Here is a 19,512-nt window from a genome sequence, read left to right as displayed (position 1 = left end):
CGCTTGGCTTTGTTGGTCCCCAACACCTCGCTTGTGAGTGGCTGCGATTGTTGTCGGCCTCCGGCATCATGCATTGGATTCCGGCCAGTAGTGGGCATTGTGTAACAAGGCAGCAATCATTGCGTCAATAGATTTGCTGCCGATAATTTTCACTGCATTTAGGGTTTTATGTTTGTGTTTGATTTACTTCAAAAGAGCAAAACATTGAGCAAAGGTGCGACAGACATGCGGTTGAGAAGAGGGCGCTTTTCGGCCTTTAGCGCCCGGACCGGGTCCGATGGCAGCCCCACTCGTGCTTCCGGCGCCGTCTTTACCTCACATGCCCTAGATGATGGATAGTGCACGAGACTTGGACCATCGGAATAACTTGAGGTCTTCACACCGCCACTTCCCAACCCTCATATAAACATGTTTCTCCTTGTCAAGACACTGCAAGGCCAATCCTTCAATCCAAACCGGAGGCGACTTCATGTTGCGATGTTTCCCGAGACAGCTGTACTCAAGATACCCCACAGCCGTTCGCTTACGGACGTGCCCTGGGACGTTGGACCTGACAATACAGACGGGGAGGCACCACAACTCAACGAGAAGGGACGCCTCATTGTTATCGATCGTCACTGCCCCTAAAGACTCGCCAGTCTCTGCGTCAACCAGGTCGTCGCCCCGCTTGATCTTTGCTGGGAGGTGCTTTTGGAAATCGTATTCAACATAGGGCACATAGTACGCCTTCCTGAGTCGACCTGTTACTACCAGCACTGGCCGTGGCTCATCCTGGCTCAGCGCTTCGATGCCGAGAATGTGCAGCCATCTCGTATCGATGAACTCTCTAGGGGCATTAGACAGAACGAACCTGCAAGCCCCCGGCAGCGAGCCCCATGACCACGACGGTGCGCGATATGACCTTAGCGTTCTCTGGCTCTTGACTCCTTCTGCCACCACCCAAATGAGTCCCCGGTGTACTTCGCCTTTCCAGAGTCCGGAGACATACTCATCTTTCAACGCAAACTGAAGTGCCTGCGCTATGCCAGCAACGGCGTGGAAGATGTCGGATGGCATAGTCAGTTTGCAGTGTGTGTTCTCCCGAACGATTTCATACCAGCCGTGATAGAGTCTGTGCGATGCGACAGGTGATGAGTATCGGTCTTCCCCAATTCGAGATGTAGACTGCGCACGGTGCCAACCCATGATCGACCACCGCATGTCCACATCCTCTCTGCTACTTTCCAGAGGCATACCTTCTGGGATGTTCTCTGATGCAACTTCTTCTTGGCACTGCCAGCTCATCTGTGCCAAGGAGAACAAAAGCAGTCTTGGTGACAAGACGCGCTCCTGGACAACCCATGCTCTTGTCCATAGCGGAGGCTTATGGTCGCCCCAGATATCGCGTGCCGGGTCAGGAAAATATAGTGCATGCGCAAATCCTTTCATCTTTCCATCTTCAGGGAAGGTAACTTCTGTTGGTATCGGAGATATTAGGCCGGGATGCCGCGTCGCAAACAGGCCGCCCTCGCCACCAGATGAACTGACCCCTGATATGGTCATGATAGAGTTGGTGTAGTATTGGCACATTCTTTTAGCCTCAAACTCCCAGTCATCTTTCGAATCTTGGACGATGCCTAGAAAGAACTTGTATTAACAGAACGAAAACTAGAATACCGATCAGTGGCACAAGCGCAAAACTTACAAAGCGAGTCTATCCACAGGTACCGTACGCCCAATGCCCTCAAGGCAATAACAGCATCGCGGAAGGTCTGAGATAAGTCTTCTAGGAGAACACACTGCCTTCTTTGTGTAATAGTATCCTGATTTGTAGTAATAATCGTCGACTTGCCCCAGCAATGGCTCAGCGTAATGTACGGGCCGAGGCGTCCGGCACCGTCAACGAGGCGGAGTCCCGATGGACAGCCTTTCGCCATGGCGTCCAACACACGAGAGGGGAGCGGCGCCAGAGGGTTAGTAACTAGACTGCAAGAAGAATGGGTTGCGAGACATCGCTTTATCCAAGAAGCTGCAAGACGAAAATCGTCATCTGAGCCAGTTGCCCATGAGGTTTTGACTGCTTTCGCTGATAGGATGGAGCTGATCCCGCCTGCAGTGGTGATTAGCTTGGATCATACTATGCCTTGAAGAGATGGGCAAGAGCAACCCAACCTCCATACTGCGTGAAGTGAAACGGGACTTGGAACAAACTAGGGTTCGTGAGAAGGAATGCAGCTAGACAGCGATATGCTGCTCTGTCATTTCCAATGCCGAATTGGATATCTGGGTACCAGCGGATCTCGACTGCACTCTCTGGAAGAACACGAGGAGGCCTGCTGCGGTCACCGAAGATGCTATGCATGAAGTTATCGAGCAAAAATGCGCATAGATGACATCCTTCCTCTGCGGAGGTTCGCAGTGCTTTGACACTTGGCTGGTGAGAATATGGGTAAAATGACCCGCGGATGTCTGCCGTTACATTCTGAGATCGAAACAGATAGTACCAATTTGGTAAGCGCTCGTCCGGTTGGAGAGAAACATCCCTGAAGTTGATGCTTGTACAAAATGAGCATAACATAGTTGACTTGAGGGAGGATGTGGTGGCTTTGGTTGTGACAGACAATTTTCCCACCCAGGCTGCAACTGGTTGAAAATCCCCGCGCCTCGGCAGCAGGTTCTCTTGCCAGACTTCAGACCTTGCAATTGCATAATCGAGGCATGTTTTGCTGACAGGGGTCAAAACTGCATGACATGAATGTGAGAGTGTCATTGGGTACAGCCTGCCCACTACTCGCGCCTTGAGATTTTATGAATTGAATTCGCATATCTACTCCAATATCGTCACAGAAATCTGATTTTGACAAGTTTCAGGTCTTGCATGAAATGAGTAAATTGGGGCAAACAGGGACCGACGGACCTGCGGAAGTGAAGACTTTGGGAGGCTTCCAAACGTTTCCACGCTGCTTCATCTCGATGTAAGGCAAACTGTGACACGACCAGGCTCAGAGTGACAATTGGAAATTATAGATACGTCCAAATGCTACTGCAAATTCTCTATCTTATTCGGCAATCTCACCCGAATAGGATCAGTGATTCTTGCTTGGAATCTTATCTTCTCACAAGGTAGGTATGCAATAGGCTCCGTAATGGCATGCGGAAGTTTTTCTCTCTCATGGCTGGCACGTCATGGCGGACGTTGGAATCATCAGTCATGAGAGATGACAGATCGCTTCGAGAGGCGTGTAGTTGTCGAATTATGATGGCATGACTCTTCTCCATATGCGTACAAGCCTATGGTCTGGCTCCATCTACGTAGGTATAAAAAGAACTTCGCGTCGTCCACGTTGAATTTAGCTTTGCGACGCCCACCAGTTATTTCCAACTGAGTTTCAGATGATGCCCCACTAACTTGAAGAAGACTGGCGCTATCGGAGCTGGCCCTGAGATATATAATTCTAACAGCACCAACTGACGTGTTGGCGCGCGCTTACCAGGGGCGCGGGGATCGGGGCCCATACGACCGTAAAACATCCGAATCAAGAATGGCGAACGCGGAGCCTTGCCCGATTGAGATTCCAGGCTTTAGGCATCAGGCCACTAACTGCAGACTGATGCAGTATTTGTTTTTGGGTCAAAGGTTGGGTCGGTTCTCCTGCATTTCAGCTGTGTCAAGTTGTGCGTGGTTAGGTGGTATGCATGAGCTGCGCCACTCCTTTCGCAAATGAACTAACAGGTCGAACCGACAGGCCGAACCAACAGACCGAATCAACAAGCCCGACATTGAGTTTTGGTGAGTAGACGTTGAGGAATATTATAATGCCATTTCCCACCGTGGAAAATTTACTTGGGTTGTTTACAGTCAGCTCACGGCTATTTGCAACTTGCGCAGACTCTTACAAACATGGCTGAAGTCACACTCGATCCTGGAGCTCTCGACGAGTTGAACTCCGTCGAAACTCGCGCCTTATTCGACACAACCGACAAGCTTTCCTCTCTCGGCATTGGCAGGATTGTCAAGCTCCCTCAGATAATCGTCGTCGGAGATCAGTCATCCGGAAAGTCATCTGTCCTCGAAGCCATCTCGCATGTTAAGTTTCCCGTCAGCTCGGGTTTGTGCACACGCTTTGCCACGGAGCTGGTTCTCCGAAACGGCAGCCAACGACGCGTTAAGGCCACCATTCAGTTCCATGACGAGCTAAAGCCTGCACGGGAGATGCGGGTCAATTATGATGGGAGAGAGGATATTGGCAAAATCATCGCCGCCGCCAAAGACCATATGGGCCTCACCGATTCTAATAGAGGATTTTCCAAGGACATTCTTCGTCTGGAGGTCGAAGGCCCGAACCTTTATCCTCTCACCCTGGTTGATCTGCCCGGAATCTTCCACACCGCGACAGCGAAGCAATCAGCCGAGGGCAGAACAACTGTCATGGAGCTGGTAGAGAGCTATATGGCAAAGAAAAATAGCATCATCCTCGCCGTTATATCAGCGAGTAATGAGCTCGCCAATCAGAGAGTGCTGGAGGAGGCTGCGAAACACGACCCCGCTAGAGAGCGTACACTCGGGGTCATTACTAAGCCCGATCTTCTCCATCCAGGGTCACCCGACGAACTTGAGTATCTTCAGGTAGTCAGGGGGCGCGAGGCGGTGCACAAGCTGCAACTAGGATGGCATGTGTTACGTAACCTTCGAGACTACGGCGAACCTAAGGCAGATCCTGACTCTCGGGACGCAGTCGAAAGGAAGTTCTTCGAATCCGGGTCTTGGGCTTCCATACCGGTAATCCACCGCGGCATATATGCTCTACGGAAACGTCTCAGCCACATTCTTCACGATCATATCAAGAAACGTCTCCCGGGTGTCCTTGAAGAGATTCGGGAGAAGCTCGCTGAGCATGAGGCCGAGCTTGTGCGCTTAGGGCAGGCCAGGTCCAGTGCCGCCGACATGAGGGCATATCTCGTGGACATCGCGGGAAAATTTGAGAGACTTGTACGCGATGGCATCCAGGGTCATTACAACGATCCGTTTTTCGGCGGCTTTGATGGTAGTGATCGGAAGCTGCGGTCTCACCTGCGAAGTTTCAATCGAGCGATCCGTCACATCCTCCTCGTGCAGGGGTCGTCAGAGAAGATCTACCCTAGCCCTCCTGGCTCTACGAGACGAAAAGGCATTCCTATCCACCTTCAAGAGTTTCTCGACAAGCATCCGTACGATCTTCCAATGCCAAAACTAATCACTCGGTCGGAGATGGCTACGCAACTGGAGCGGCAAGCGGCCGCAAACCAGGGCACCGAGTTTCCCGGATATGCCAGTACAAATTTGATTGTACAGCTTTTCCAGAGACAATCCAAGCCCTGGGAGGCCGTCGCCAGGGTGCATTTGGAGAAGGTCACCGCTGTTGTGAAGGCCTTCGTGGACGAGGCGTTTGAGCACATCGCTGGGCCCTTGGGCACCTGCAGTACCACTTCTATGATTCTGGCGACTTGCGTCGATCCTTTCTTTGATGCAAGAGAGAAGATTCTCGAGATAAAGCTGCGGGAGCTTCTCCGACCTCTTCAGGAGGGTTATGCGCTACCTCTCGATGTCGACTTCCAGGAAGCTATGAGCCGTGGAATTTCTCATCGTGGCGTGGAGGATGTCTCAGATGACTCCGACGACAACAACTCAGACGACAACGACTCAGACGACGACAACTCAGACGACGACGACTCAGACGGCTCACGACACTCGAGAGCAGATCTCCCACGCCGGCGCAACGAGTTTGGGACCGGGCGGGCCGTCGAAACTATGCTGACATTCTACGACGTGTGTATTACGTTTTGTTATAGTGATCAGTCCTAAGCATACTGACTTGGCGTAGATGGCGTTACGCACATTCACCGATAACCTGATCAACCTGGCGTTAGAGAGCTGTCTCATTCAAGAACTTCCAGGCATTCTGACGCCGAAGGCCGTGAACGGAATGGATGACACGAGGTTGGCGGAGCTCGCGGCCGAGTCAGAGGAGATTCGGGAGCGCCGCACACAGTTGCAGACTGATATAAAACTGCTCAAACAGGGCCTGGATCAGTGCCGCCGGTACAGATTCAGAGGCGTGACGAGTGAGAAAGTTCCCTTGTCTTCAACGCTGAAAGACCATGGCACATTTACAATCATTCCTTCAGCTCAACACACTAAGCCCACGAAAAGCACTCAGCGGGAGACAGCTGTAGGATTGCCCACGATCGGTAAGCAGTGTTTGATTGCTCCAATATGAGAGCTTCTATGCTGATGGCCAATGATAGCTAAACCTCACGGCCAGCAGACGACGCGAGGATTGACACCAAAAACAGTCCCTATTGTACAGCCCATACAGGGAGAATTGTCAGCCGAGTCTACTCCAGTAAAGAAGACGAAGGCCCCAGTGGTCAAGTTACCTCCCCCCGAAAGCTATTCAAAACTTGCCACGAAGGCCGAGAATATCTCTCCGACTGAGAAAAGCGGACTCTTTGGATCCATTCGCAGAAAGCCCGACGGAACCAGCAATATCTTCGACCAAGTCTCAAGTCAGCCTCATTCAAATTTTGTGACAACAAGCGGAACATCGGGTCTGTCGTTCGGCATGTCAGGAGGCTTCACTTTTGAAAAGGGGCTCGGAACAAAGAGGAGCACAATACCCGACGAAGTCGCATTTGGTGGGCTCGGGAAGAGCAGTCCAGGTGGCTCCGATATCTTTGGGTCTCAAAGCAACGCCGTGACGACTTGGTCGTTCGACTCCGGCCAAAAAGACGCAGCAACAGTCGAGGGTGAGAAGACCGCCATTTGGACTGCATGAATGTAGCTTCAAGTGTCGATCACCGGATAAGCTCCAGAAAGACTGCACAAAGTTTACAGAAGCATCCGCCACAGTCAACAAGAGCCCGGAGAGGTTCCTTGCTACATGAACTGGCCACGAGGAGCCCAATGGGGACGGATTTGCCCGTTGTGCGAGGTTTCGCTATATTTGCACTTCGGAAACCTTTAGGAGCTTTCCCCCTGAAGAGCTTAGGGTATGAGATTGTCGGATACTCTCGTATCCTTGGCCACTTGATAAGTGGCCGCCGCGCAGTGTACTCAAGAGAATGGATTCAGTGTCCATACATATCTATTTCTATTTCATGGATTAAAAAGCTCGACGTCATCGGCCCGGGAGCAACTCCTGCCCATTTCAATTGCTCAACCCTTGAGGTAGATCACTACTGGGAACTATGGATTAGGTCATTCCCCTTGTAAGAAACCAGGTGCAGCAAACAGATCATTGCTGTCTCAACCTGCTGAAATACTAGTTGAAATGCATTACACGCATCTGATTCCCACGCCGGTGCTTCTGGACCAGTTATTGTCGTGGCAATTAGACAGCGGCTGACGCACAGTCTGGAGGGATTTTGTCGTGTGCCACAATTGATGTTGGCAGCATAGCCTCGCACAAATATTCACACCTGCCACAGTAAGCATAAAGGTGATCAATGTATAATGCCTAGCGCCACGAGAGCTGATATATGCTTCAATATCAACCTCCGGACGAGGCTTGACAAAGCGATCCCCATGAAACAGCCTAGATCAAGCACAACTGGACATCTGCCTCTGTTGGCGAGGCACCACGAAGGCTGGAAGCGACATAGTCAACGCCTAGCGCATCACTCCTAGCGCATCACTCATCGAAAGTGCTATTCCACAATTGGTGTGGGTTCATCCTAACTTTTGCCCATAAAATATAATAGTCTTCCCCATAAGCCCAGAACCATGATGCATCCCGCAGCAATTCTCACAATCCATAAGTTCATTTTCCAGACAATGACCGCAAGCTCGATATTCAGTTACTGATATTTGCTCAATGTTATTTTCCATTAAGAACGAGATTAAGCCAGCGCAACCTGTGAATGAAGCGTTCAAACAGAAGCATCGACCTATCACTAAAAGTCTGCCGCTTGTTCTGGGGCCCATGTCGAGGTTTCATCAGCACAGCCAGGGGTTGCTATGCGCTGACTGTGCGCATATGCATCAGACCTGCATGGAAGTTCCGGAACGTTGCATAGGTAAACCCTCAGACTCTCAGTAAGCAGCATATCCCGCGCCTCAGTGTGCGCATACTGGACCAAAGGACCTTTTAAACTTTGGCTGAAGTATGGCAGGCTTGGGGCCACTCAAAGCTGAGCAATCAAAGCGCAGGGCAATGCGCAGGGCTTTGCTGCATATTGCTGAAAAATAAGCCAAACGGTTTTCTTTCCCGAGTAAGCCGGATTCCAGAACATCGTCAATTGTCGGTAACGTTTGATGAATAAGTTGAGAGGAAACGTGACGCTCATATTAAAGCGAGTCAATGCGATGGCTCTGAGGCCCTGGGTCCACTAAAAGTTCAATACCTACATATAGACCGCTTCATGCTTTCTGAAGCCTTCTTGGAATGCCTGTTCTCTCATTTTGGACCCAGAAACAAGACATCGCCGTCAAGATGAAGCTGTTTCTTCCCCTGCTTATGTTCGCGGCGGCAACCTATGCCGCAAGCCCCGAGACATTGATGGAGTTCCAAATGGATCTTCGTGACCCTTACAACCCTTTGACTCTTAGAGGCCACCCACCCGACTGTGGCGACGAAAATGAGGGTGACAACGGCGGGCCTGTCGGCGACAATGGTGGATCTCCTAGCCCGGGTCAGGGTTCGAGTGGTAGATACAACGTCTGTTGTCGGTACAATGGTCAACACAACAAATGTGTAAGTCACTCAATGATGAAGCCATGTGCTGTAACTGATGGCTAACACGTGGTATAGATTTGCTTGGCTCGGTGCAGGGCGGTTCGTATCTCAATGGGCATGTTTAGGGATGCGTTGGCTAATCTTGACCTAGGACTGCAACGCAGGAATTTGTTTGATGTAAATCGCACTCAAGTCTCGTGCGCCAATGAAAAGGTTTATATTCTGAGACGGAGTATTCGATCAACGACGAAGTCCTTACACACTGGAGCAGTATTTACTTAGTTTCATATTTTGTTCCTACTGCCCGTACGGAGGAGTCCTTGACAGGAATGTCAATTTAATGGTTCGAAGGGAGCATGTACGATTCATATACCCAATTTCAATTTGGAAAATAAGACATTTCATTTGATACATTTCCTATGGATTGAGTGACCGCAGTAGCTCTATTGCTTTCGAAGCCCAGCCTCATAGACTCAGTTTCGAATCGTCGCCCTCGGCATTATAGTATGAAGTCCATTGCAGTAATTGGCATAAAGTAAGGTATAGATGTGGATAAGCCTGGTGAATCATTTAATGCATGCGCCACAGCTTAAAGGTCTCGAGCGCGCAGTTCGATACCGGCCTGATGCGCTGTCTTTGTCTTGGCAAATTTCCATGCTGGAATGCGACGCTCGAAAAGTTCGTCCAGCTCTTGATATGTACGGCCCTTGGTCTCAGGATAGAGCAGAATACATGGGATGAGGTACACAAAGGTGACTCCTCCAAAGAAGAGGCCTATCTTTTGCTGCCAACCAGCGTACTGATTTGAAAGCATCAACGGCACCGTATAGTTCTACTCTGGTTAGAATCGAACGGGAGAGAAAAGCGAGATGCGATGCTATGACTTACAAAAATGATACCTGTGATGTACTGAACGGTTACAGCGAGTGACGTTGTCTTCGCCCTTAGCTTCGGACTTGAGACCTCAACAAGCGAGATCCATCCTAGAAATATTAGCATACACGTGATCTATCCCAGAAGGTCAGAATAAGGACAAAGTTACCGATTGGAGCCAGTGAGTTGGCATAAAGGAACGCCCAGATACCGCACAGAGCAATCAGTACAGGACCGGACGCTGAGGTGGGTTGCATGAAGCCCAGGCCGCCCACGATGAAGCAAATGATCATCATGCCAAAACCCCCGCCGAGGACCAGAGTGCGGCGGCCGACCTTGTCGACCATGTAGAACGACAAGATGATTCCGACCAGAAGAATGGCGTTGATGATGATTTTGCCCAAGAAGGGATCCTCCACATTTGCCATGGAGAAGAAATACGTTGTGTAGCCAAACATGAGAGGCACGCCCACGACATTCTGAAAGGTCAGGGGCAGGGTTGAGATGATGGCACGCTTAAGGTTGATGGGAGTCATGAGGGCTTTCCAGTCACTATCGCCGCCGAGGGACTGGGAAAGGGCGATGGACTGGTCGATTTCATACCGCATGACAGCGTACTCGTGTTCAACGTCGTAACCCTCCACGTCTCCAACAAGTCTGCGGAGAGATTTCTTGGCTTCCTCGTGATTTCCCTTGGAGGCATACCAGGCTGTCTTGGTTAGCTATGGTCTAAGACTGCTTTCTCATGGCTTGAAACGTACCGGGTGACTCCGGTAAGAAAAGCATCGGCATGATCCAGAGTCCACAGAACACAAACTCCGAGTAGAAGATGTTTCTGAAGTGCATGGGGTTGGTGTCTTCGAGGATCTTGAGTCCGATGGCAAGGAAGACCTGACCCAGTGAGAAGGCAAGAGAGAAGCTGCCCAACAGCGCGCCACGGAACTGTGGCATTGCAATCTCGGACATGTACACCATGACCGATGTGCCCATCATACCACCGGCACAACCTGCGATCAGTCGCGCGACGAGGAGGACGATCCAATCCTTGGATATAATGGCGACTATGATGGACTATTGTTGTTAGTCTTGGACCGTTCTAGAGGCGTGGAAAGACTATGCTTACCATCGTCAGAAAGAATGTAACTCCCCACATGTTGAATTTGCGTCCGAAGCGATCCGCTGTGTGAGGCGCGATGAGCTGAATGGCGATGGCGGTGACGAAGAACATGGAGCTCCATAGGGAGACATGGTTGGCGTTCAGAGCCGGTTGGCCAGTCCTGGGGTCTCGAACTGTAGCGAATTGCTTGATGAAGCCTTCGTTGGCGACGATGCTTCCGACTACCGAATTGGCATAGCCCGCATACCTAGAAGGAAGTCTCAGCGTGTGTGGTTCGTAAAATCATGGTGAGTGACAGACATTCCCGCAAGCGACACAGAGAGGCCGCAGGCGTAGAGTCTCCAGAACTTCTTTATACATTTCGCCCTACCCCAGTCGGCAAATGCAGAGGTGATGGGTGTTACCTCTGCACCCTCTTTCGAGATGCCGGCTTCATGGTCCATCTCGGCTGCTTCCTCGAGATGGTCGCCATTCGGCTTCTCGGCTATATGGGCACCGTCGTGATCTTGCGTCATCTCTTGGTGAGAGAAAAAGAATGAAGAGAATGAATGACAATTCAAGACAGCGGCAATGAATGGTCACCAACAGTGCAAGAAGCAGCACGAGAGTTCAAAGCTCAGGAATTCTAGTAGGCGCAAGTCCCGACGTTTTGGAAAGTCCGGGGATGTGGGGGTGGTTTATGAAGACCAACCCTGGGGAAACAGGTTTCCTGGAGATCGTGGGGACCTTCAGCGACGACGCTTGATGTTACCATAAATGGTCAACACTGATCAGAGCATCTTTACAATCATGTCACATTGGACCCATGGACATGAGAACAGCGTGATTTCTGGGGTCCAGAAATATGTCTCGGCCTCTCGACCATGCCCGATCCCTGACACGACAGGGCAAGCCCACCTCACTTCATCCACTTTGTTGATGATGGCTCAAGATGGTTGGCCGTTGCAACGTGAGCAGACCGGCCTTTAGCCGAACATTTCCAAAAGCCTGGCATAGTTCAGCCGTACTTACCCCATGTGTTCGATAAATACAGAAAATCCTGACGTTTAAGCAGTCGGTGTGGACCAAAATGGATGTTTAGCCCCGGGAAACGATCGGCCGATGACCGGCCGACCACCGGCCGATCGTTGTTCGGTTCCCGCAAAGTGCACTTTCTCGGGATCAATCCACCTGTTTAATGCAGTTCAGCTCACATGACGCCTGAAATACCATGGGTATTCAGTCTAGACCCCTCATTATGACACAATCATAGCTGGTAGCTAATATTGCGCTCCGTATTTGGTGGGGCCTATGGGAGCACCTATACTCACCTTGAGCCGCGGTGTACTTCAAGTCAACTATCAGTCCTTTCGCCTGACCCCCAAGCTCACGGCATGTTTGCGATTGCATCTACTTCCTCGAAGGGTATTCATTTAAGACACCATGCTTAAGCCACAAGCCAACGCTATCCGAGAACTCATCTCCCTCGACGGAGTATGGAACTTCGCTTTAGAGCCTTCCACAGAGCCGCAGCCAAAGGCGTGGGAGGATGATCTGTCACCTCAACTCCAAGTCCCAGTACCGGCCAGTTACAACGACATCTTCGTCGATCCAAAGATTCGAAACCATGTCGGATGGGTGTACTACCAACGTCACGCAACAATTCCTCAAGCGTGGTCTGGACGGCGGTATGTCCTCCGTTTCGATGCGGCCACCCATCGGGGCCGTGTTTACGTGAACGATCAGTTCATCACGGAACACATTGGTGGATATACGCCATTCGAGGCGGATATCACCGATGTTGTATCGCCAGGGCAAGAATTCCGTTTGACTGTCGCTGTCAGCAATGAATTGGACTGGACGACGATCCCTCCGGGGAGGATTGAGATTGAGCATGGGAAGCGAACGCAGCACTATCAACACGACTTCTTTAACTACTCTGGACTTGCTCGATCTGCATGGCTTTACTGTGTTCCACGAGTACACATCTCTGATGTAACCGTCAAGACCGAGGTCACCGAAGGAGGAAGAGTTGGTATTGTCAACTTCGAGATTAGCACCAGCCAGTCGATATCGGACTCCAAAGCCAATGTGTCACTTACAGATGAAGACGGCAAGGTGGTTGGAAAAGCATCTGGGACGGCCGGAAAGGTAGTGGTGAGCTCGGTTCATCTGTGGCAGCCGGGAGCAGCATACCTCTACCAGCTTCGTATTCACCTTGTCAACAACGAGGGTCGTTCTGAGGACATCTATCATCTTCCCGTTGGGATAAGATCGGTCGAGGTGAGGGACAACCGGTTCTTGATCAACGACGAGCCGTTCTATTTGCGCGGGTTTGGGAAGCATGAGGACACCCCTATTCGAGGCAAAGGCCATGATGCCGCATACATGATTCACGACTTCGAGCTGATGAAGTGGATCGGCGCCAACTCATTTCGAGCATCACACTATCCCTATGCAGAGGAAGTGATAGAGTTTGCAGATCGCCACGGAATTGTTGTCATCGACGAAACGGCTGCAGTTGGCTTGAACTTGGCAGTGGTTGCTGGACTTCACGGATCGAAGCAATTGCCGACGTACTCCCCCGACACCGTCAGTGATGAGACGAGGAGGTCGCATGAGCAAGCTATCAGAGAACTCATCGACCGCGATAAGAATCATCCCTCAGTCGTCGTGTGGGCTATTGCCAACGAGCCGGCTGCACATGAGCCTGGAGCCAGGCAGTATTTTCAACCGTTGGTCGCGCTTGCTCGCCAGCTCGACTCCCGCCCGATTTGCTATGCCAACGAATTCCAAGCAAGCGTCAACAAGTGTCTCATTTCCGACCTGTTTGACGTGCTCTGTCTCAATCGCTACTACGGCTGGTACCTGCACACAGGCGACCTCGAGGCTGCTGAGACCAATCTCGAGAAGGAACTGCTGCAATGGCAAGCAAAGTTCAACAAACCCATGGTGATGTCAGAATATGGTGCCGACACCCTTGCTGGGCTACATACTGTGGGTGATGTTCCGTGGAGCGAGGAATACCAGAGCCGAGTATTGGAAATGAGCCACAGAGTCTTTGATCGGATAGACAGTGTCGTTGGGGAGCATGTGTGGAACTTTGCGGACTTCCAGACCCCTTCGACCTTCATCTTCCGCGTAGACGGGAACAAGAAGGGTGTGTTCACGAGAGACCGAAGACCCAAGATGGCAGCGCATGTGCTTCGAAAGCGATGGACGGGAAGTTAGCGACAATCAGATGAAGAGTCCTCGCCATTGGAAGAGGTTAAGGGACCAATCTACTTCCATTGTTATGGGCCATGAAGTATGTCTATTGAGTCTCAATTTGTATTCCTAGTGACGCCAAGACCCGTTGAGGATTTACTCTAGATCAGGTCGAATTGGCATCTGGTTTACCCAATGAGACGATGAACAAAGCATCTTCTTTTTCAGTGAAGTCAGATGACACCACCAACACGTCAGGGATAACTGCGCAGGTTCCGAGATCTTACAAAGTGCTGAGTGCGTTAAAAGTTACAAAGTGACTCGGACACTTGGACCATTGGAATTCGGTCATCTTCCACGCAGCCTATCATCAAGCTACATCAACGCTGCTAGCAGGGAACTTGACACTGTTGGTTCACACTTGGATCGAATAGCCAATGACTAGCCAGATCATGTTTTGTGTGCACTATTGCAGGATCTCACTATGAATGTTTGCGATTGGTAGCACAATCTGCCCGTGTTCGCGTGTAGACTATTGGTCAGATTGACGGAGAAGAAGCTTTCTGCCCTCAACGGCTAGCTCGAAAATGCTGCCATTGCTATCCATCTTCTGATGTGCAGGCAGCTATTTCAGGCCCCTCGCGGTCATCACTGGGTGTACATTTGCCCCTCTGGGACAAACGGCGCAAACACCCTTGTCTGTTTGCACCACCGAGCCCAGTCCACAGGGGATGATCATGGGGTGTCGGATCCCGCCGACTGGAATCATTATTATTCGTCAAAGGCATTGTCTACATTCTGAGTTGAAAGTGAATGAATTCATTATTGAGTGGCGTCATTGTCGCCACAAGGCTGCATCACGAATCCATGGGCATGGGCTTTTCCACGATCCTATAATCTTGATAAGTCAAATGAGCCTGCTATGCTCAGCTCAGCGCAACTGTCAAATGCGAGTCCAAGCCCTGGCCCCTCCATCTCGGTGAATCCCACGTGGCATCGTGAACTACACCTTCTCAGCCTTCGCCATGGGGTCAAGTCTTGTTTGATTGTTTGCTTTTCGTTTGCAGATCATGCGTGCTCTCCATACGTCCGTAATCACACAGCATGCAGGCTCCAACAGGCAGCGCTCCACAGCACGGATTGCCGTCAGGTACCTGACATGCCAGCCAAATTCCTGTTGCCAACGTTTCCCTACTGATACCCACCACCTCCCACGTCGTTTGATGGGATACCTCGACGATCTGGGCTCTAATCAGCCAACAGCCTGCCAACCGAGATTCTGGGCAGACGCACCCAGTCGTTTGGCTCTCTTACCAAATTTGCACTCGCGCTTTGGGGCGTTCTGTTTGTCCCCCTCCTAAACGCAGACCGAGGCCACGGGCAGCTGATGAATGGGTCAGCATGCATATCCGCCCCAAAAGGAACCCCATTGTTCGTTGAGCGTCATGGTCGAGATGAGCGCGGGTGACCACATAACAAAATGGTGATGGTCGTCCTGCCAGAGACACCTGGCGGTGTTCCAATTTTCAACTCGCTCTTTGCGCCTTCGCCAACGCCTTGGGCCCCATCAGGTCCAGATTTCCTTCCATTGTTTGTGCGACTGATCTTGCATATCGACAACCAGGTGGCAGTTCCTTCTCACCGCCAGCCGCGCCTGGCGCTGAACACAACAGACCAGCCACCTCTGCAAAACACCTCAAGACGATGTCGGTCAGCAGATCTGAGTCATGGAAGGCCGAGGACAAAGGACCGGAGATGCTATGGGTCTGTTGGACGATGGCTGGGTTGACAACAGTTTTCGTCTCGGCGCGAGTCTGGTGTAGGCGCAGGATTGGAAGGACGTTCTACAGCGATGACTACTGCTGCATCCTGTCATTGGTATGTGCATCTTTCGGGAGCTTGGGTCCACACGTGGTCTCTCCTTCAAGGATGCCGAGTGTGTCTTCGCACTGACACTAAGTTCATCATAGGCTTGCATACTTGCGTCTTGTGCAGCTGCCACTGTTGCCATCAGCTATGGTTATGGCAGGCATAAGGATGTACTCACGTATGAGCAGAAGAAGGGTGCCATCTTCTGGTCACATGTGGGGTTTGCTCCGGGAATCATGTCTTTTGCGATTCCGAAACTCGCAGTTGTCTCATTATTAACGCGGTTAATGAACCCAAGGCGATATCATCTGTGGTTCCTTTGGGGTATCACAATTCTGTGTTTACTCACACACATCGTCGTCCCCGGCTTACATTTCGGTCGATGCGTTCCCGTTGCCTCAATCTGGGATGACCATGTCCTAGGCCGTTGCTTTGACCCAAACATCACAGTCGACTACAGCATCTATGGCGGAGGTAATCGAAGACTATGTGAAAGTTCAGTCGTGACATTCTTGGCTAACATTCGTTTTTACTTAGTGTTGTCTGCATTCGTAGATGTCTACTTGGCATTGTATCCAACATTGGTGCTATTCCGGTTGCAAATGGCAATGAAGAGGAAGATTGCCTTATCTTGTGCACTCGGAGTCGGTGCTGTGTATGTAACTCCTCCAAGGACCACCTAGTGTTTTGTGAGGTTTTACTAACTCTGATGCAGTGGTGGTGTTGTGGCCATAGTCAAGTCCATCCGTCTGCCACAACTCAGGGAGGACGATTTCACCTGTACAACCCCACCCTCCCAGAAATGCCATGAAATAGACTGACACGCGACCCAGATCTCACCTCTGACCTTCAAATACGAACTGTGTGAGCATTATTCCAATTCCTCGGCTGGTCGGCTCCGAGATGTAATTGATTCTTTGCGTCGATCATACGGAACTGACTGGAGTTTGCAGGGTCGAAGGCAGCACGATCACCATTGCCAGCACCATCCCTGTCCTCCAGCCCTTACTCGAATTGATCCTGCAACGCAACCCCTTCAGCACCGCCAAAAGTACGACCGAGGAGACGCCAAAGTTCTACGAGGACTACGCTTCTCAGAGGGAGTCTCGAGGAGGAAGCAAGATTGAGCTTGGACAGCGTAAGCCCAGGCCGAAACCTAGGGACGACTTAGGCTTCACAATCATGGAGGATGACAGCCAGGAGAACATTCTACCCGAGTGCAAGAGGCCAGCCCCGGCGTTCATGTCAGACAGGAACGAGACGACTCCGCCCCAGTCTGCGGATGGTGGCATCGTCCGAACCGACGTTGTCTGCGTCTCGTTCGAGGATAGGGGTCCACCTGGGGAGAAGCCAGCTTCAAGTAAATGGGACATTGTTTGAGGCTTTGAGTATTTGATTTTGGATTGCAAGGCTCGATTGGGCTACGGGGAGCGCGTCTTCTTCTGTTCTGGATATAGTTTACTACCCCTCTTCGGCCGACGGAAATCATCCTCTCAAGGTGGGGTTTTGTCGGTTGCATCTCCGGATCAGCATCTTTTGAGGCTGATCTTTGTTTACGCGCTAGGCGAGTTTGACGTGCCCGCATTTTGCATGACGATGGAGTCGATTTTGTGGACTGATTCAAACAGGGTTTTGTCATACTTGTCGCTATAACATTTGTACGCGATACGGAGAGTTCCCTCAAATGGTGATATCTTATTTGAATAGTATTTCAGGAGGGAAACCTAGATCCTCAGCCCCGACAAGAATGGAACTAATGGTAGTCGGATTTCTGGTGGTATTCAAGTAGCCTAGTTGGTACTCCTGCCGGCTGAACCCCGTCGAGGATCAACATCGTCAAGTCCCAGCCGCCCCAGCTCCGGTTCTTTCATTGAATTAAAAGAAGATATGGACAAAACCGCTGAACGCCGTTGTCCGAAACCCATCCCAAGCACCGTCGCTTATCATCATGATGACCGCTTTGATATGTCATTCTCTAGCAGCCAGTAAGCGCCTAGAGGATGTCAGTAACTATTTCTTAAAGCGTTCTGAGTAATCGCCACATACAGCTTGCTGGTTCTTCATGTTTTGTTGGATACCTCCAGAGAAGTCCATCTGGAGTGATTGAGTGACCGGGTTGTCCTGCTGAGGGTTGCCAGTGAGGCCAGCAACCTTCTGGAGCTCCGAGAGCTGGGCATTTGCGACCTATTGGACTGTTAGTTCTCATGCTTGATTTAGTATCCTTTGCAGACGCCACATACAACTGCGAGACCCTGAGCGGCACCGTTGCCGGAGGGGGCGATAAGCTGGTTGGCCTGGCGGACCTGGATACCGTCGCTGACGAAGGACAGCAAGTTGGACTTGGCAACCTGGAACTGCTGCATGTTGACGGGGTTGGCCTGAAGAGATTGCATCACGGCCGCGAGACCGGCCTGCTCCTGCTGCTGGATCTGGATATTCAGAGCAATTCCGCCGGCCAGAATCTTCGCCTCGGCGCAAGCGGGGGTGTCATTCGGGGCCGGGGCCGGGGGCGGCTGGGGAGCCTGGCAGGCGGCCAAGGTGGCGAGGGAAAGGATGACAGCGTAGGCCTTCATTTTTGCGGTTTGCTTTTGTTTACTGATTATTGGTAAAGATTGAATAGTAGTTGATTAGCGTATGAAGGACCTGCCCGGGGCTGGTTGAGTAATGACCGTTGCTGCTGCTTGACGACAATGCCGAATCCAGATTCAGTACCGATCAAAAGGAGGCGGGAAAAGAGGGTTGGGTCAACTGGTCTTATAAGTAAGTTGCAACGACGGGACGGCATTCAGTCCAACGCCGGCACGGTTCACGAAGCAATCATGAGATGATGCCGCGGGTGGGGGAGCCATTGGCGGCAGCGTAGAAGACAGGGCGGGCCAGCGAAGGAGGTTGAAACGTCCGGATGATAGACTTTCTGTAGTGTTTTGGTGCGGTCGCCGAGTCACTGTGCTGCTTGTTTCGAACCTTGAATACCATTGGGACGAAGGAAGGATTTCCCTGATTGTCCAGTCGCACAGACGGTGCATTGAGATGCAGGGTATCAGAGTGGCCACACAGCCCACGAATCACATCCCTGGTGGCAGGGCGCCGGTCCAGATTCTACTTGCCTTCCTCCCCCTCTGCCGACTCGTGGCCGGCTTCATAAGGCAGGACGAGTCCGAACTTGCGGAGCGGATTGGTGTTGGTTGGCACCTTCGCAGGGGGGGCCGCCGGCGGTCCCCGACCAGACGTCACAACTTTACGTCTCGGCCTTCGAACTTAGATTGGAATGGTGCCCTTCCTTCCCGCTCTCTTTTGGCCCATTCTCGTCCCTCTTCTCTTGGAAATTCAGGGGGAATGGTGAGTCTTGCCGACTGCCAACATGGCTACATCCATGACTCGTCTGAAGGATGTTTCCGCTGCCCACACCCATCAATGCTGAAAGGAGTACTTTCTCCGAGAAGCTTAATGACTTGGCCGTCGCTACAATAGGCTAAGCTTTGGGTTAGTCATCTTCCGTGCTTGGGTGATGCTACTACAAGCAGCCTCCGGGAGGCCAAAGGTGGCCTAATCTAAGCCAAAAGGAACGGATGGCAGTTCAAACACCCGTCCTCAAAACCTGCAAGCTGACAACTTAGTTGCTTGTTTGCCTGTCCGGGTCTCTCCCTCCTTCTCTTAATTGAAAGAAAGCGCAGTTTCATATGGCCCGTAGCGAAATTGAGTGGTGCCCTGGGCCCCAATGGTCAACTAGGCCAGCCGCTGGCTGAGGCCCGGCCTTTGAACAAGGTCTAAACA

At 51.3% G+C, this 19,512-nt stretch overlaps 7 protein-coding genes across 7 annotated transcripts; 4 read left to right on the top strand and 3 right to left on the bottom strand.

Moving 5' to 3' along the window:
- Window positions 1–324: 324 nt before the first annotated feature.
- On the bottom strand, window positions 325–2,087 carry GCG54_00007596 (uncharacterized protein; the record flags this gene model as incomplete). Its single annotated transcript, XM_045407575.1, has 2 exons — window positions 325–1,616; window positions 1,685–2,087. Coding segments are annotated over 2 exons (1,695 nt in total), but the record flags the coding sequence as incomplete, so codon positions are not given.
- Window positions 2,088–3,880: 1,793 nt separating this feature from the next.
- On the top strand, window positions 3,881–6,794 carry GCG54_00007595 (Interferon-induced GTP-binding protein Mx; the record flags this gene model as incomplete). Its single annotated transcript, XM_045407574.1, has 3 exons — window positions 3,881–5,785; window positions 5,841–6,207; window positions 6,313–6,794. The coding sequence occupies 3 exons, from the start codon at window positions 3,881–3,883 to the stop codon at window positions 6,792–6,794; spliced, it is 2,754 nt and encodes a 917-aa protein (XP_045267019.1).
- Window positions 6,795–8,450: 1,656 nt separating this feature from the next.
- Window positions 8,451–8,874, top strand: GCG54_00007594 (uncharacterized protein; the record flags this gene model as incomplete). Its single annotated transcript, XM_045407573.1, has 3 exons — window positions 8,451–8,711; window positions 8,769–8,792; window positions 8,845–8,874. 3 exons carry the CDS (start codon window positions 8,451–8,453, stop codon window positions 8,872–8,874), a joined length of 315 nt encoding a protein of 104 aa, XP_045267018.1.
- Window positions 8,875–9,282: 408 nt separating this feature from the next.
- On the bottom strand, window positions 9,283–11,198 carry GCG54_00007593 (Maltose permease MAL31; the record flags this gene model as incomplete). Its single annotated transcript, XM_045407572.1, has 6 exons — window positions 9,283–9,525; window positions 9,582–9,676; window positions 9,736–10,275; window positions 10,328–10,637; window positions 10,690–10,930; window positions 10,984–11,198. 6 exons carry the CDS (start codon window positions 11,196–11,198, stop codon window positions 9,283–9,285), a joined length of 1,644 nt encoding a protein of 547 aa, XP_045267017.1.
- Window positions 11,199–12,105: 907 nt separating this feature from the next.
- GCG54_00007592 (Beta-glucuronidase) lies at window positions 12,106–13,893 on the top strand (the record flags this gene model as incomplete). The annotated part of the gene is made up of 1 exon (XM_045407571.1): window positions 12,106–13,893. The coding sequence occupies one exon, from the start codon at window positions 12,106–12,108 to the stop codon at window positions 13,891–13,893; it is 1,788 nt and encodes a 595-aa protein (XP_045267016.1).
- Window positions 13,894–15,573: 1,680 nt separating this feature from the next.
- Window positions 15,574–17,118, top strand: GCG54_00007591 (uncharacterized protein; the record flags this gene model as incomplete). The annotated part of the gene is made up of 5 exons (XM_045407570.1): window positions 15,574–15,747; window positions 15,840–16,393; window positions 16,454–16,518; window positions 16,572–16,602; window positions 16,692–17,118. The coding sequence occupies 5 exons, from the start codon at window positions 15,574–15,576 to the stop codon at window positions 17,116–17,118; spliced, it is 1,251 nt and encodes a 416-aa protein (XP_045267015.1).
- A 630-nt stretch (window positions 17,119–17,748) lies between these two features.
- GCG54_00007590 (uncharacterized protein) lies at window positions 17,749–18,332 on the bottom strand (the record flags this gene model as incomplete). Its single annotated transcript, XM_045407569.1, has 2 exons — window positions 17,749–17,922; window positions 17,979–18,332. Coding segments are annotated over 2 exons (528 nt in total), but the record flags the coding sequence as incomplete, so codon positions are not given.
- Window positions 18,333–19,512: the final 1,180 nt, after the last annotated feature.

Source organism: Colletotrichum gloeosporioides, assembly GCF_011800055.1.
Source record: "Colletotrichum gloeosporioides strain Lc1 chromosome Unknown consensus_27, whole genome shotgun sequence".
Classification (NCBI taxonomy): domain Eukaryota; kingdom Fungi; phylum Ascomycota; class Sordariomycetes; order Glomerellales; family Glomerellaceae; genus Colletotrichum; species Colletotrichum gloeosporioides.
Note: the sequence above shows the minus strand (reverse complement) of the source record. Positions and strands in the feature narration are given on the sequence as shown.